Raw genomic sequence first — 17466 nt, forward strand, 5'->3', positions numbered from 1 at the left:
CTAGGTCTTGGACAACTATAATATTCATCAATTGGTTTTGTTGATAGAAATAATATTCATCCAATGGTTGGTGAACTTTGTAACGTCCACCAGTCAGGTGTCAATGAATGTTGGACATGGATAATGTACACATTAGAGAGGGTTTCACATTGATCACATCCATCTCAGCGTTTCAACTTGATATAATTATTTGTTGGGTAAGAGATCGCTTCTAGGTCTGTAGCACTAGTACCAACACATAGACCAATGAGAGTACACTCAAAAGCATTAACACATATGCCATTTTTTTTGTTTTGATGAGATAGGACGGTACTTTCACATGTTTCTATAGTTCTATGTGCTTTTGTGTCCAAATACAGATACAGGTAGCGTTCTTTTTCACTTATTTGTTAAAGAATGTAATAAATTATTTATTGAAGGGTCAAAATATAATTCAAAGTTATAAAAATTTTGAAAAAACTTTAAATTCTTCATCAACCTAAAGAATTTTTCTATATGAAAAAGTAAAGCTAAAATTTCTTGAATGGAATACAAAGGTAAATTCCAAATTTTCAATACATAATGGGTCATATTGTTAAAGGGAAAGGGTTCCCTTCAATGACCGGTATTGAAGGGGATAATTATGAAAACCCCTTAAATAGAGGTGTTTTGGAGATTTCGGAAGGGTTATTTTTTCAAGGCGAGTCAATTCCGAGTCCCCTAACCAAGCAAGCGCCGACGTTGTAAGCAGATTTTCTATAAAGGCTTCCGAAGTTTCTAGAAAAGAAGGTTGGGAATTATTGAGAATAGTCCCACAACTCCCTCTCGCCCCCACTTTAAAACCCATTGATCCATCACATATCTTCGTTTAGATTTACAGTCCAGAAACAAAAGAGTCCTCTGTGAGACTGTAAGTAAAAACGAAGAATCTTTCTTTTCTGTACTTCTTGTACTTGTTTGTATTTCGCATTGATTGGTTGATCTCTATTTTACTCCTCTGTGATTTCAGAAGAGTCGGCAAACGAAGAAATAGATTCGATTGAAAGCCGCCTCTCTGTCGTGCTAGATTAGGGTTTCGAAACTGATGGCTGAAGAAGCTAAAGCTAAAGGTAACGCGGCATTCTCCGCTGGGCGTTTTGAAGAAGCAACTCGATTCTTCTCCGAAGCAATCGACCTCGCCCCTACAAATCATGTTCTCTACTCCAACCGTTCAGCTGCTTACGCATCCCTTCACAAATACAATGAATCGCTTGTTGATGCCAAGAAGACAGTCGAAATCAAGCCCGACTGGTCTAAGGGTTACAGTCGCCTCGGGGCGGCTCATGTTGGTCTCGGCAGTTTCGATGAGGCAATCGCTGCTTACAAGAAGGGCCTCGAGCTGGACCCCAACAATGAAGCCTTGAAATCAGGCCTTGCTGACTCTCAGTCTGCTGCTTCACGATCTCGTGCTCCTCCATCTTCGGCGCCTCCCTTCGGAAATATATTTCAAGGGCCAGAGTTGTGGGCCAAATTGACGGCTGATCCGTCGACCAGGGGATATCTTCAACAGCCCGATTTTGTGAAGATGATTCAAGATTTGCAGAGGAATCCTAATAATATGAGTATGTATTTGGCGGATCAGAGGATGATGCAAGCTCTGGGTGTTTTGCTTAACATTAAAATGAGGTCTCCATCGCCTGGAGAAATGGAGGTGCCTGAGACGGAGGAGGAGGCGGAGGCAGAGTCAGAGAAGCAACCAGAGCCTGAGCCGTCAAAACAGCCGGAGCCTGAACCAGAGCCTGAGCCGGTGGTGCTTTCTGAAGAGAAGGAGGCAAGGGAAAGGAAGGCACATGCACAGAAGGAGAAGGAGGCTGGCAATGCGGCATATAAGAAGAAAGATTTTGAGACGGCAATTCAGCATTATACTGAGGCAGTGGAGTTGGATGATGAAGATATTTCGTTCCTTACTAACAGGGCTGCTGTTTACTTGGAGATGGGAAAGGTATGGCCTTTCTGTTTTATTAACACGTTGGAAACTAATTAATTGATGTTTTCCCTTTTCTACTGTTTTATTAACTACATCCATAGTCTTGCTTCTCCCTAATTGGTTACCGTAAACATTGGGTGGTAGTCAAATAGAATCCAGTCTAACTTTTGTGATGCTTTTGCAATGAACTTTGTGGGATGGGCTTAATCTGGTTGCAATGTCTAGGTTTGCAAGGTAGACATACCTTGGTTTATCAATGTGTCTGTGCTTGCTATTTTGACTAAACCTATTCAGTTGTTTTTTTACAGAATTGAAATTTCCTTCTTAGAAGGTTTGATAACGTATATACTGTATAAGAGAACATGGTTTGATACTAAACCAAATCAAATCATATTTCAAATGATAAACATGGATGTATGGCTCTAGTGAGGTAGGACATTACCTCCATATTTAACCATTTCTTCTCATTCAGCTTATGTGCACTACCCTGTGTGTGGTGATGCATTGTACTTTGTATTTCCTTCCCAAGTCAAAGGCACAGGAAATTTGTCCACTTTTTTTGGATAAGTTTCCTGTGCCTTTGACTTGGGACTGTTGAACTCTCTTAAAGAATGGGGGAAGGAGTGTAAATTTCCTTTCTATCTTCGTTGCTGAACTCTTCCAACTTTTCTACCCAAATCAGCTGTAGCCATAATAATTCTGATTCTCCTCTAGAATAAGCTGTGTTAACATGAGAATATGTGAGCAATGGTCCAAATCGCCAACCAAGTGAGAAGTGGTTTATCTTTCAATGTTTAGTTTATTGCGTCTGTGAATCTTTTATTTGTTTATTTGTATTTTGGGTTGGGAAGTGTGTTGACTGTGACATGCTATTGCAAGGTGATGAAAAACACAACCTGAAAGAGTTGCATAAAGAAAGCCTAGCATAATCAAATGGATGAAGGACAGTAATGGGAACATCTGAAGATAATCCACCCATTGGAACTTTTTAAATTTGTTATTAACAATCAAATAAAATATTCTCTTAATAAAAGACTTCTCTCTCATGTAAATGACCAGCAAAGGCCCTCCATGAGAGTTGTGTGCTTTAGGCCTTATCTTATAGAGTTGGTGCTGTTTTGATTTGACAAGGATATTTGCTTTCTGTTAATGAGATCGGTTTGTGTACCTTGTATTTCTTTGCTTTTCAATTTATTTCATTGGTTTTGATTCTGCAAAACAATATATTCATCTTTGTCTGAAGCACCAAATTTTATAGATTGGAATGTCCTATATCTGGGTTATATTTCTTAAATAATTTTGTTAATTTGATTACATTGTATCGGAAAATGTAAGTGAAGAATTAACATGATGCAAATGCTGCTTCTTGGACATTATACACTTCCATTAATGCCTTTATTCCCATTTGTTCCTCCCTCTTATTTTTCTTGTTTCAGTTCTCTTACCTAGGGGAAATTTTTGTACTTGAAAACAAGATAAATTTGTTGGTAAAAGCTTCTGCATTGTAAAAAAAAAGGTGCTAGATGCTAGAATATATTAAAAATGTTGACAAAACGACCTCTAAACCTATATCATTCCAGAAAATAAAATTTTCTTATTGGATAGCCAGGGATTAACTTGGCTGCAAAAGGTGGCTTGTAAGGGTGTCAATTTGGGACCAGAACTGGGAACTGTCCCAGAACTATCCCTCTAAAACCCGGTAACGGACTGTCTCATTAATAAACGGGACGGTACTGGGATCTGATTTTGATACCAAATAATAAATGGGATGGGATTCGCACTTGGTACCGGTATTGAAACACCGGTTAGGTATCGGATGGGAGCGGAACTATCAATACCCTTTCAAAGGGTATATTTCATATTCTTTTGTTCAAGTTTTATGACTGGAGTTTGATGTATTTGGGTGGCATTTTCTCTTATAGAGGTTTCATCTGATAGACCTTCAGTTTTATTTCTATAAATTTGTTTAGTGATAGCACTAAAACTGTATATGGACTTGTTTATTTAATTTTTTTATTAATTCTTAGTCGTCGTTTTGAGAAGCTTATATGTGATCCTAAGAAAATTGAAGAATTACAACTATAAAATTCAATTTGTAATGGTTTCGTGATGGAAGTTGCTTTCAAAACTAAGGAATACCTTAGATCTCATAATAGTGAAAAGATCCACAGCACTACTAATGAAACCATCCTGTTAGAAACCATTAAAGTTCTTCTCCCCTTTTTGACTAGGCTTAGAACCGTTTAGGAACCATTACCGTCCCATTTTGTTGATAATCGGGACCGGGACCTAGGTTTGATCCCATTAAGTAAATGGGGCGGTACTGGGATTGGCACCTTTGGTACCGGTACCAATACAAACCCATACTGAATATCGGGAACTGTCCCCATTGACACCCTTAGTGGCTTGAGTGTTTCTTTTGGTTCTAAGTCAAATTTTTTTTCTCTTTCTCTCTTCAAAATATGAAAGAATAATTGATGCAGATTCGTCACCGAAATGGGCTTATTTCTTTAGAAATAAGTCTAGGGTTGGGTTATATGTATGTTGGGCCTTTGATCCCATGGGTTTTCTATGTAATAGGCCATTTTTATGGGGCTAAAAGAGGGGTACATTGGTTGCATACGGGATTAGCCCAATATTTAGTCTATTTTTATGTTTTTAATTGAACCGGTTTAAATTGGTTGCATCCAATTGGTTCAATTGGTCTAATTTAAGTGAAGTGATCCTATTGGCTAAGAGGTTCTTATATCCTATTGGCTAGTAGGGAATCTTCTTTATTTTAAGTAGTTTAAGTTGTTTTTAAGTCATTAGGACCCTATTTTGAGTCTATTTTAGTTTCCTAGTCAGTTTAAGTTACCTAATAGGTTAGGAATTGGGTTAGGGCTTTCCTTTTTAGAGTAAAAGTCTATTTTTGAGTCTTTTATATAAGGTTGTAAGGGGGTAAAGCCTTGAACACGAATTTGATTAATGAAAAGCTTTTTATTTGCTGCCATAGTTGCTGCCCTTCTCTGTTGAGTGTTGCTCTGTTGAGTGTGCATCCTTGTGGTTCTATCAAGGTGGAAAGGGACTGGTGGAATCCGGTTGACTCCTTACGCCGTGACGGCTGGGAGGATCTTCTTTCTTCGAAGGTGGCTTCATCCTTCAACCATTCATACTGCTGGTAGAGGATTCGAGAGTGAGTTTGAATTTATTATTTTCTGTTTATCTTTTCTTCCCTTCCCCAATCAATTCCTTTTCTCTTCTGTCCTATTTTCATAAACCCTAGAAGACTCTAAACTCTGATTCAGATCTGCTCCTCCATTGGAATCTGATCAGATTTGGACCATAACTTCCCCTCATCACCATCTCCACTCGACCCTAGCTGCTGCCCATTCTGTCCATCCAAACCCTAAGATCCCTCTTCTCCATTGACCCTAAAAACCCTAATTTTCTGCTGGGACACATTCAGCCATCAGAAACCTTCCATATTGCAACCGAATCTTCCCCCTAGCCCCTCTAACAGTTGACCTTAACCCCTGCCCCTAAATCCTACTTTAAACCATAATTTTAGTTGTTTACCTTATTTACAAAACCCGAAACCTAACCCTAATTTCTGCAGGAAATTAAAACTTATTCAAATCCAGATATTTTTATACCATAATGACCCTCTAAACCTGCAGATTAAAACCCTATAAACCCCATTCCCAAATTCCCATCCTAAACCCTAATTTTGCCCTAAAACAGCCCCGAATCAGCCCTAAACAGCAGGCTTACCCTAAGCTTGGTTCTACTTGGTTCCTAGTGGGATTAATTCCTATTCTAGGACTACATTAATAATTTCCACCTTTATTACAGTACCAACTTTGTCTAATGCAGTTTACCATTATTCTTACTGAAATTGATGTTAAAACATTAGAATGCTCAAAGGAAAACTACTATTTTGATGGGAATGATGACTGGTATTTTGTATACGAATATTAATATATCTAACTTATCTTTCAATGGCCTCCTTCTAGTTAAAAGTTGAAACAGGTTTTTGTAAAGATAATTTTTGTGAATAAAAATAACTATTTACTATTAATATAGAATGGTTGAGGGGGCAAGAGCTATTATTATGGTAATGGATACTGATTTTGGGAAACTTTATGGCCAACCAATTGGTTTACTACAGCTGCAAAACAATTATGCAGTTACAACCAGTTAGAAGTTAAAATAAGCGTCTATGAGCCTTGATGGGTTGTTTCTACTACCTCTGGTTGCTTACCCTGACAATGCAACTTGGGCCATCTTTCTTTCCAATTTGTCAGGTCTTTGTTAGCTGCAACTGATGTTTCTTGATGCTGTTGGCATTGGCTCTGTAAGGATGATAAAGATTATTAAGTGCAGTGTACTCATGTATGATCTGGCATATAATTGTGTTGGGTCTTATTTATTGTTATCTGTGATGTTATCCTTTTCATTCCTTGATTCTTCTGCGACATGTTTTTGGTTCACCTGGTTTCGGTCGTTCTTCCATACATATTATGGATTTGTCAGTTTTTGGACTGGTCATCCCAGGAGTTGATATTCGGTGCTTCTCTGCGCCTGTTGCCTGCTTCTCTAAATATGTGTCTAATTTTGTGCACAGTACGAGGAATGCATCAAAGATTGTGATAAAGCTGTTGAGAGGGGCAGGGAGCTGCGCTCAGACTTCAAGATGGTTGCAAGGGCATTGACTAGGAAGGGAACTACCTTGGCGAAGATGGCAAAATGCTCAAAGGACTATGAGCCTGCAATTGAGGCCTTCCAGAAAGCTCTTACTGAGCATCGTAATCCAGACACACTGAAAAAGCTGAATGATGCTGAGAGAGCAAAGAAAGAACTTGAGCAGCAAGAATATTTTGATCCACAATTAGCAGATGAAGAGCGTGAGGAAGGTATGTTGTCTGAGTTGTATTAGATGTCTTGCTAAAACAAACTTAGTTTGTGTTCTCATGCTTATTCTCATATAATATCATGAAGTAGTTAACAGTGAGTATGCGATCTGATGCTTATTACATCTCTGATGTTTTGCCAATAAGGTTAAAGTGGCTTATTGGTGGGGAATAGGTAGGATGAACCCTAGGTTCAGATTACACACCCCTTTAACGTGATCTCAAGAAAACCCTAAAGCAAAATTTAGGTCAACAATATGGTCAAGATCAACCTTTTCGGATGGAGCTCAAATTCTTGTCAATGATCACAGACTATTAGAATAAAAAATCCCCAGAATACTACAATGTTTCAACTGTTAGATTTGAATCAAACACTCAAAACAATATATCATGAAACTGAAAACTAGAATTTTTTGAGATTCAACACAGCAGATCAGAGTCTCAGATCAGCCTCTAACTCTGGTCGACTAACATGTGCGACACTGTTTGATTACATTCTCAACATCCCTTTCAAAACGTGGCCAATATTAGCAGTCGGTCACCTGAAGGATCAGATCCAAATTGGCTTTCCATTCATATGAGCCATCCTTAGTCTTGAATGATGTCTTCCATTCATCACCGAGGTGGATACGGATTTAGTGGTATCTGCTTGTCAATCTTCGAAAAGATTTGGGTACTGGATAACATATTGAGCATATCATTCATTTGAAGAATCGGGAACCTTTACTTCATTGTAATATGTTGATTGCTCGACTGTTGATGCACAAACGCCATGAGCCATCCTTCTTTGGTGTGAGGAGTGCTGGTACGGTGCATAGACTCATGCTATCTTGAATGAAACCCTTTTTCAGTAACTCTTCCACTTGTTTCAACTCAGCAAGTGCCGTGGGACTGAGACAATAGGTGGGCAGATTTGGTAGCATTGACCTTGGTTCAAGATCAATTGCATATTGAACGTCTTGCATCGGGGGCAGCTCATCTGGAAGCTCCTCAGGTACTAGATCTGCAAAATCAGATAACAACTCCCGAATGGGTTTTGGAAAAGTTAGCTCAGGTGGAGGAGTGACTTCCTTTGTGACCAAGGCTAAGACAAGGCCGGTCTCTTTGCTGGTTTGTAAGAACTCTTGCTATGGTTAGTTCCACTAGGTTCTTTCTCCAGCTTTCTTTCTTGCTTTTTCACAAGGTTGGTGCTGGTTATAGTATCATGTAGTGCTTTCTCTGCTGGGACATTTAAAGGGTTTAACACTATGGGTTTACCTTAAATGTGAAAGTGCATTGGTTTTTCTTGCCTCTAAGCATCACACCATTATCGTAAATCCAAGGCTTACCAAGGAGAGTCTGTCAACTGCATAGATATAATGCCAACCTATACTTCTTCATTGTAGGAACCTAATTTGAGTGGAACTGAACACCTTTGGTTGACTTCTAAGGTGTTTCATTTAAGATAGAAACCTTGTAGGGCTGTGGATTCTTTTCTTTTGAGAGATTTGCTATCCAGTTAAAGATATGTGAAACTTTGTTCACACAACTGCTTTGTAATGTAGTCCTAGATAGGTAGGAGACCTACTAGGAGCCAGATAACGGAATAAATAGCAAAAAGGGGCTGCTGGTTCACATGGACAGCCTAGGTTTTAAGTTGATTCTAGGGTTTAGCATGGGAATTTGGGAATGGGTCTTATATGGTTTTAATATGCAGGTTTAGGGGATTTGGTTAGGTTTTAAAATTCTGCAGATTTAGGGTTAGGGTTTCGGGTTTAGGGTTAAGGTAAACTACCAAAACTACGGTTTCAAGTGGGCTGTGAGGGCTGGGCTTGGGATCGAATGTAGGGGACTGTGAGAGGAGGATTCGACCAGGATATGGTCCAATTCTGATGGTCAGAATGGGCTGTGGGAAATTTAGGGCGTATGGGGCTCTTATGGAGAAGAAGGATTTAGGGTTTTGGGTGATGAATAAGGGCAGCAGCTGGGATCGAGTGTAAACAATGGTGAGGGGAGGGGGCTGTCGACTAAGTTTGAATAATTTCTGATGGGTAAACAGATCTGGACAGAAATTCAGCAGTCTAGGGTTTATGAAAATAAAACAGAAAAATAAAGGGATCGAATGGGGAAGGAGAAGGAATGATAAAAACAGAAATTAAACTCAAACTCACCACTGGAATCCACCGGCAGCAGCTTGAATGATGAAGGATGAAACCACCTTCACAGAGAGATCCTCCCAGCCGTCACGGCATAAGGAGTCGCAGGAATCCACCCACCCTTTCCACCTTGAAATCCACAAGGATGCACACTCAAAGGAGCAGGAATAGCAGCAGCAATCGGCCAGCAGCAGAAACAGTAATTTTTATTCAAATTTCAATGTGGGGAAGCCCTCCACGATTCGCTATCTTTATAATAAGGGCCAAAGGCCAAGTCCTAATACAATCTAACTTCTTCTCCTTCTCAAATCGTGGAAGGGATAGAATCTAATCTAATTTAAGTAATTAAAACATGCAATGACCTAAATACCCCTACTTAACTTAAAATAAAAGAATCTGACTTAAAACAACTAATTTAAGTGAAGATTCCATACTAGCCAATAGGATATAAGAACCTATTAGCCAATAGGAATGTTTCACTTAAATTAGACCAATTGAACCAATTGGATGCAACCAATTTAAGCCGGTTCGATTAAAAACATAAAAATAAGACTAAGTATTGGGTTAATCCCGTATGCAACCTATATACCCCTATTCCAGGCCTATTAAAGTGGCCTATTACATAGAAAACCCTTGGGATCAAAGACCCAACATGTATATATCCCAACCCTAGACTTATTCCTAATAAATGAAGCCCAGTTTGGTGATAGTTCTGCATCAACTCTCCCCAGCTTGAAAAAATTCGTCCTCGAATTTTGTAGCGGTAAGGGGGAAACAACATGTGAATAGCAGATTGGACCATTCCCAAACAAAATTGTGGTGATGCAGGAACATTAGGGATGAAGTCTTCAAGGCGTGGAGCTTTCTCTTCGAAGAACCATGGTGGCATAACAAACTCAATGTGTTCGATCTCTGAATCACCCGTGAATTCTCTATCCATAGAGTCTTCAGTGTTAATAACCTTCTTAGACACCAGCTCCACCTCTTCATCTTCTACTGTATCAACCTTATCTACATTGGTTTCTTCGACATAGACCACTTCAGTAGGATCTTCTACATGTTGCTTTTCCATTTTTGAAGCTATAGGAGTGGTCTATCTCTTTTCATCAAAATTCACTACCACTTTAGATTTATTTTCAACTTCCTTTGGCAATGAAAATATGTATTCTCTATACCTGTCAGTGTCTTCTCTGTAATCCATGTGATCGCTGTATCCATATCTGGGATTCCCATATTTGTCAGGCAGCCTTTGTACCACTGAATGGAGTTGGTACCTGTTTTCTTCTATGGGTACATTGCTGTCCCCATTAAGTGCAAGTTGTCTATGCTCAATTACTTGCAGCCTTTCAGCAATAGCTCTCTGTTCAGCTCTAATATCTTCAAACAAAGTCTTCTGGTTAGCAGTAAATTTCTGAAACATCTCTAACATTGCTGCCAAAGGATCGAGTGGGTGTGGCAGCACTGGATTGTCATGTTCAGCCATGGCTTTGATACCAAATAATGTAGTCCTAGATAGGTAGGAGACCTACTAGGAGCCAGATAACGGAATAAATAGCAAAAAGGGGCTGCTGGTTCACATGGACAACCTAGGTTTTAGGTTAATTCTAGGGTTTAGGATGGGAATTTGGGAATGGGTCTTATATGGTTTTAATATGCAGGTTTAGGAGATGTGGTTAGGTTTTAAAATTCTGCAGATTTAGTTAGGGTTTCGGGTTTAGGGTTAAGGGAAACTACCAAAACTAGGGTTTCAAGTGGGCTGTGAGGGCTGGGCTTGGGATCGAATGTAGGGGACTGTGAGAGGAGGATTCGACCAGGATAGGTCCAATTCTGATGGTCAGAATATGGGCTGTGGGAAATTTAGGGCTTATGGGGCTCTTATGGAGAAGAAGGATTTAGGGTTTTGGGTGATGAATATGGGCAGTAGCTGGGATCGAGTGTAAACAATGGTTGGGGGGGGGGCTGTGGACTAAGTTTGAATAATTTCTGATGGGTAAACAGATCTGGACAGAAATTCAGCAGTCTAGGGTTTATGAAAATAAAACAGAAAAATAAAGGGATCGAATGGGGAAGAAGGAATGATAAAAACAGAAGTTAAACTCAAACTCACCACTGGAATCCACCGGCAGCAGCTTGAATGATGAAGGATGAAACCACTTTCAGAGAGAGATCCTCCCAGCCGTCACGGCGTAAGGAGTCGCAGGAATCCACCCACCCTTTCCACCTTGAAACCCACAAGGATGCACACTCAAAGGAGCAGGAACAGCAGCAGCAATCGGCCAGCAGCAGAAACAGTAATTTTTATTCAAATTTCAATGTGGGGAAGCCCTCCACAATTCACTATCTTTATAATAAGGGCCAAAGGCCAAGTCCTAATACAATCTAACGTCTTCTCCTTCTCAAATCGTGGAAGGGATAGAATCTAATTTAATTTAAGTAATTAAAGCATGCAATGACCTAAATACCCCTACTTAACTTAAAATAAAAGAATCTAACTTAAAACAACTAATTTAAGTGAAGATTCCATACTAGCCAATAGGATATAAGAACCTATTAGCCAATAGGAATGTTTCACTTAAATTAGACCAATTGAACCAATTGGATGCAACCAATTTAAGCCGGTTCAATTAAAAACATAAAAATAAAACTAAGTATTGGGCTAATCCCGTATGCAACCTATATACCCCTATTCCAGGCCTATTAAATTGGCCTATTACATAGAAAACCCTTGGGATCAAAGGCCCAACATGTATATATCCCAACCCTAGACTTATTCCTAATAAATGAAGCCCAGTTTGGTGATAGTTCTGCATCACTTTGTCCACTATCACTTGTGCTAATTTGGGTCCGCTGGCCATTCTATTGTAGAAAATGCAATGTTGGCTCAATTCTTCTCCCTGTGGTTCAGCAACCAGAATACGATTGACGATGTTAACTTCATACATTGCCATGCCATCATCCACAATGGCTGGCTGGGCTGTTCTAATTGTCATCTTCTAGGGGAAGCAAATCATTTATATCTGTCTTCATCAGTTTCAAGGGCAGCAACCATGGCATTTGTACTCTGTGTTTTCTAAGTGCAAAATTTTGCATAGTGTCCGTACTTGTTGCAGTGATAGCACTTTGTTTCGCTGGTTTCCTTCATAGGAGCTTTTCCTTTGTCAATAGAAGTGGGGGTGTTGTTCTGCCTACCCGCATATGCCTATATGGAGGTGGTCAAGTAGTAGCTAGTGGTCTCCTGTACTCTTTGGCTTGGCTTCCATAAGGTCTAATGGGAATCTTCAGTAGATCCTCTGTTTCCAATGCCTTCTGACTGCAATCTGGAAGATCGTAGACACTAGTCGTACCCATAGCTCTTTTAACCTCTGGCTGTAGCCCAAGCTTGTACCGTGACATCAGTTTTTCGTCATTTTCTTCAACCCTTGTCCGTGATAATAAAGCATCAAGTTTTTTTATTGTGTATTTAGCCATGGATAGTGCAACCCTACTGTAGTGTGTTCAATTGATCCTGCAGGTGATTTACGAAGGACTGTGGAACTTGGTTGTCACGGCATCTAGGCGACCCAAGGTGTTGGAGGGGGCCTGGACACAAGGCAACACCAACAAGGAGACCTAGCGACCAAGGCACCCACCAAGATAACCATGGCAAGTCCAGTTGTCAAGGTGCATAGATGCCAAGGTGCCTTGCGTAGGCAATGCTTTGACAACTATGCTATGGAAGATACTTGCCCTTAAGTCATCTTTCATATCATGCCAAGTAGTAATGGGCGTGCCTCTATCTTACATCCTCAGTTCTTGTAATCTCCAACATTCCCTTGTTGGTCCAACTAACTTATTCTTGTCTAACTTGATTTTTCTAGCCTCAGCCATGTTGTACCAGTCAAAGTAATCATCAATTGCATTAACCCAATCAAGGAACAATTGTGGATCAAACTTTCCATTATACTTTCAACTCTAGCTTAACCTTCTATGAGTCATCAAATCCTCTTGGAGGAAAACCAGTGTGTTGTCGAAATATGTTCTCACATGATCCTCAAAAGTAATCGGTGGTACCTCTGGTGTAGTAGTTCTCTGTGGCAACCTTCCTTGATACCGGTTAGTGTTCTGTGATGTAGCTGGTGCTGGGTAATGCTCATCTCTGTGGTCCTCTGGAGTGGGCTGATGTTGTGACATTGTATCAACATGTTGCTCCGAGGAAACAATTCGATCAGACAAATTGTTCATCATATCAGCAAGTTGTTGTATGGAAATTTGGTCATCCTCTGACTGTATAGGTTTAGAGCCTCATGTAGCCATAGCTTTGATACCAAATTGGTGGGGAATAGGTAGGATGAACCATAGGTTCAGATTACACGTCCCTTTAACAGGATCTCAAAAAACCCTAAAACAGAATTTATACCAACAATATGATCAAAGTCAACCTTTTCTGAAGGGGCTCAGATTCTTGTCTATGATCACAGATTATTAGAATAAGTAATCCTCAAAATACTTCAATGTTTCAAATATCAATGGTCAAATTTGAGTCAACAATCAGAACATTATATCATGAAACCCAAAACTAGAATTTTGAGAGATTTAACACAGCAGCAGATCATAGGCTCAGATCAGCCTCTAACTCTGGTCGAAGGAGCCTACTAGGGAGCCCTTTATTACAGCAAGAGATGAGGGAAATCTGCTGGACATATTCCCTATAATACCCAATATCTATCTCAACAGAATAGAGCCCAAAAGGGCTGCGGCCCGGTTTTACTTGTGGTCTTTTACTGGTATTTTTGGTACTACCAATAACAGTACATATAAGTATATGAAAATCCCTTCCAAACTCAGGTGAATCAAGTTTCAGCAAGTACATATAACAGTAGATAAAAGAGTTTCTTACTTGAGAGAAGAAACAAACATAAGGAAGAGGATATGGCCTATGATTTCCCACCAATAGCCTAGATTAGACTCTAGTCTCAAGAGTCACACTCTACACCGAATCTCGCATAAGCAATGGCAACATCCAAATTCTTCATTCATAAAATCATTGGTAGCCAAACAACCTTACAAGCTGTTTATTTAAAAGAGAGAGTCCCTAGCTAAGTAAGAGACTGGTCTAACCCAACTAAGCCAACAGGAAACATAAAAGAGCAAGGAATCCCTCTACGCTAGGTAAGGGTCTTTAGTTTAAATAAAACAACTTACAAATAAAGAAGACTTGAAGAAAATAAAAGCTACAACTAAGTAGCGCACGACATGGGCTGGTTGGCAGGCCCACTAATGGGCTTAAAAGGCCCATGCTTGCTAGGGAGAAAAAGGCCCTCTTCTTTTTAGATCACTGTCACTAAGGCCTGTTTGCCTTTCTTTTTCCTATGGGAGTGGAACTCCCCTGCTTCACTTATTTTTCAAGGAATGACTTTGGTGCTATCTGAAATATTGGAATGAGAATACTAGATATCTTTTTCCCAAACACTTCAGAAGATCAGAAATTTTTATGACCCTCTAAATTCAGGATGCCTTGTCATAGATAATTGTGTTCTATATTAAAGAGCGAATGAAAGTTCCTGATTTAACCTATCTTGCTGAACTGACATTTCACTCAACTTTGCAGTAGTGATATTTGCTATACTTCATGCATATGAGGAGGTTTGGATTTAATAACCTGCACGCTATTTTCCTGTTGGTTTTGCTTTTGTATGTGCGAGTATATCTGCAAGTTGAAATTTTGGTGGTACATTCGGATATTTAGTTCTTCAACCTGTTATGCTTGGCTCATTTAGGAGCTTGAGCTGATGAGTTTGGTGCTCTCTCTCTCTCTCTCCCCCCTTAAGCATGCACAGTGGAATTGATTAACTGTCTCTCTTCTGATTGTGCATTTGATGGCATTAGTTGCAAGCTCAATGCTGAAGTTTATAGATTATAAAAACAATGTGTATCCTAGTTAGTAGGCTGAACTTTTGTATGTTTCTTTTTCTGTTATTGGTTTGTATCTAGTTAAAATGGGGTTTTTCTTGAACAGGAAATGAGTGTTTCAAGCAACAAAAGTATCCAGAGGCTGTCAGGCATTACACACAAGCTCTGAGGAGGAACCCAAAAGATCCAAGGGTAATGAGATGCTTATCTCTATGCTGAACTGCAGAACAAAGAGATATAACAACCTCAAGATATCAGTGCATCTAATTACTTACTGGAAACTAAGACATTTGGCCACTTCTTGTTTTGCAGGTGTATAGTAATAGGGCGGCATGCTACACAAAGCTGGGGGCAATGCCTGAGGGATTGAAGGATGCAGAGAAGTGCATTGAACTTGATCCAACCTTTTCAAAAGGGTATACAAGGAAAGGTGCAGTCCAGTTCTTCATGAAGGAATATGACAAAGCACTGGAAACGTACCAGGAGGGATTGAAACAAGACCCCAACAACCAGGAATTGCGCGATGGAGTGCGGAGGTACCACACCTACTATCCTCTCCCACCCCTTCCCTCGTTTGGATGTTTTGCTTCACCATTTATTTGTTGTATGACCATTCCCTTTGTTTTCATGCTGTCTGAAAATGGTCTACAGATGTATTGAGCAGATCAACAAGACTAATCGTGGGGATATAAGCCCAGAGGAATTGAAAGAGAGACAGGTTTGTTTAGTTATCTGCCAGTTCTTAACCTCAATATCAAGCATCCACTGGGACTGGTTTTTTAACTTAAGCTATTTTTGCAGGCTAAGGGTATGCAGGATCCAGAGATACAGAATATATTGTCTGATCCTATTATGAGACAGGTAAATCATACATGAAATCCACCTCAGCCCTCTCTCTCATATCATTGTGTGGTTTGCTTACGGAACACACTTCGGTGGACAGGTGTTGACTGATTTCCAGGAGAACCCAGGTTCAGCCCAGGAACACTTGAAGAATCCCCAAGTGATGAACAAGATACAGAAACTAGTCAGCGCAGGGATTGTTCAACTCAAATAAGGAGTTTTGAAAGGGAAGGTGGAGCATCAACACCAAGTGTTCGTCTCATTTACTGTTACTCCACATTGTGTATTTGATTCTATGAATTCAGCAAGGGCACTGATTTTGATTTAAGAATTTTTGAATTAGTCTAATTTTTATTTAGTTTTGTATTTTCTTTGTTACACCCTAGTTATTGGTTTTATATGTGTGCTATTCTCTTCTTGACCGTTCACAGATGCTTTATCAACGGTGATCGAAAAAAAGAAAGGGTACAATGTTTCTATTTCTCTCAATTTTTTTCGGAAGCAATTATCATGTGAAGCCGATTTGGACCCTGCTTGGTTCTCCCATTCTTTTTCTTCTTTTCTCTGCACTTCTGTCCTTAAATAAGGTTAAAGCCTTATTTTTCAACTTCACTGCTTCTCCGAGCGTTTCTCCAAAAGAAACTAAAACATCACCAAAATCAATTTTCTTGATGTTTTTTTTTTCCTGCTGAACGTGGCATAATCCAATTTTATTTTTTTTGGATTAAACAAAGGATGCGCTGTGGTTCAGGTATACTTTTCCCTTTTCTGATTCAAAGCAGCATTATGGCATGTTGGCTAAATGTTAATCATACGTTTTTTTTCTCGTTTTTATTTGTATTTGAAAAGAGAGGGTGGGGGGGGGGGGGGGGGAAGTGTTGGATATAATCAACCAGGAGCTTATATTCGTCAATTAGTTTTGTTTCTTTTTTGTTGTTGCCAACTCCATATAGACTGAAAATTAACATGTGAGCAAAGGACCTTAGGCTTTATAATAATAAAAAAAAAAAAAAAGAAAAAGCGAAGGACTTTAGGATCTACCTGTACACAATTTGGATCCATCCAAACTTTCACGTGTTAAATATTGTACCCAAAATTCAAATTCGTTGTATGGAAAAAGCCTTTACAATGGTTTACCAACTCGGATGAAACTCAATCAATATTCAAGATGGATGACTTACGTGTTTTTTGTGATAGTGAGCCTGAATCAGATTGCCACATTCTGTTGTCATGCAGTTTCTCTTTTGAAATTTAAAAATTTGAAAGCCAATAATTTATTTCATTTATTTATTTTCTTTCTTACCAAGTCTTCCATTGACAAGAAAGAATTTGAAATCATGTTGTCTGTCTTATCTATTGCCATTTACTTCCTTTGGAAGACAAGAAATATCAAGGCTTCCAAACATGAAAAACCATACCCTAACGCTATCATGAATAATATCCCTATTTCGGACTTGGATCGGGAAAATCGTATGGGATTTTATGAAACCATATGCTATGGCTCAAATCCGTAGTCAATCATATTCCCGATAGGAGCAGTTAACAATTAAATCTCATTTTTTCCATTATTTTCATAGTCGTAATAGTATGAAAAGAAGGCCCGGCTCCAAGTTGTTCAAGAATAGTGGCGTTGAGTTTCTCGACCGTTTGCCTTAGGATTAATTAGTTCTATTTCTCGATTTGGGGATGGAGGGTGGGGAGGGGGGAGGGTAGGGAAGCGGTATAACTTAGCCGGTGATAGAGCCCTAAATATTCTACCTTT

The 17466-nt window shown here is 39.4% G+C and overlaps 1 protein-coding gene across 1 annotated transcript; it reads left to right on the plus strand.

Moving 5' to 3' along the window:
- The first annotated feature begins 953 nt into the window (after positions 1-953).
- Positions 954-16062, plus strand: LOC122669685 (hsp70-Hsp90 organizing protein 2-like). The gene is made up of 7 exons (XM_043866518.1): positions 954-1960; positions 6552-6840; positions 14968-15053; positions 15174-15397; positions 15513-15579; positions 15663-15722; positions 15805-16062. The coding sequence occupies exons 1-7, from the start codon at positions 1064-1066 to the stop codon at positions 15916-15918; spliced, it is 1737 nt and encodes a 578-aa protein (XP_043722453.1). The 5' UTR covers positions 954-1063; the 3' UTR covers positions 15919-16062.
- The last annotated feature ends 1404 nt before the right edge of the window (positions 16063-17466 follow it).

The sequence above is a fragment of the Telopea speciosissima genome, chromosome 1, assembly GCF_018873765.1.
Source record: "Telopea speciosissima isolate NSW1024214 ecotype Mountain lineage chromosome 1, Tspe_v1, whole genome shotgun sequence".
Lineage (NCBI taxonomy): Eukaryota > Viridiplantae > Streptophyta > Magnoliopsida > Proteales > Proteaceae > Telopea > Telopea speciosissima.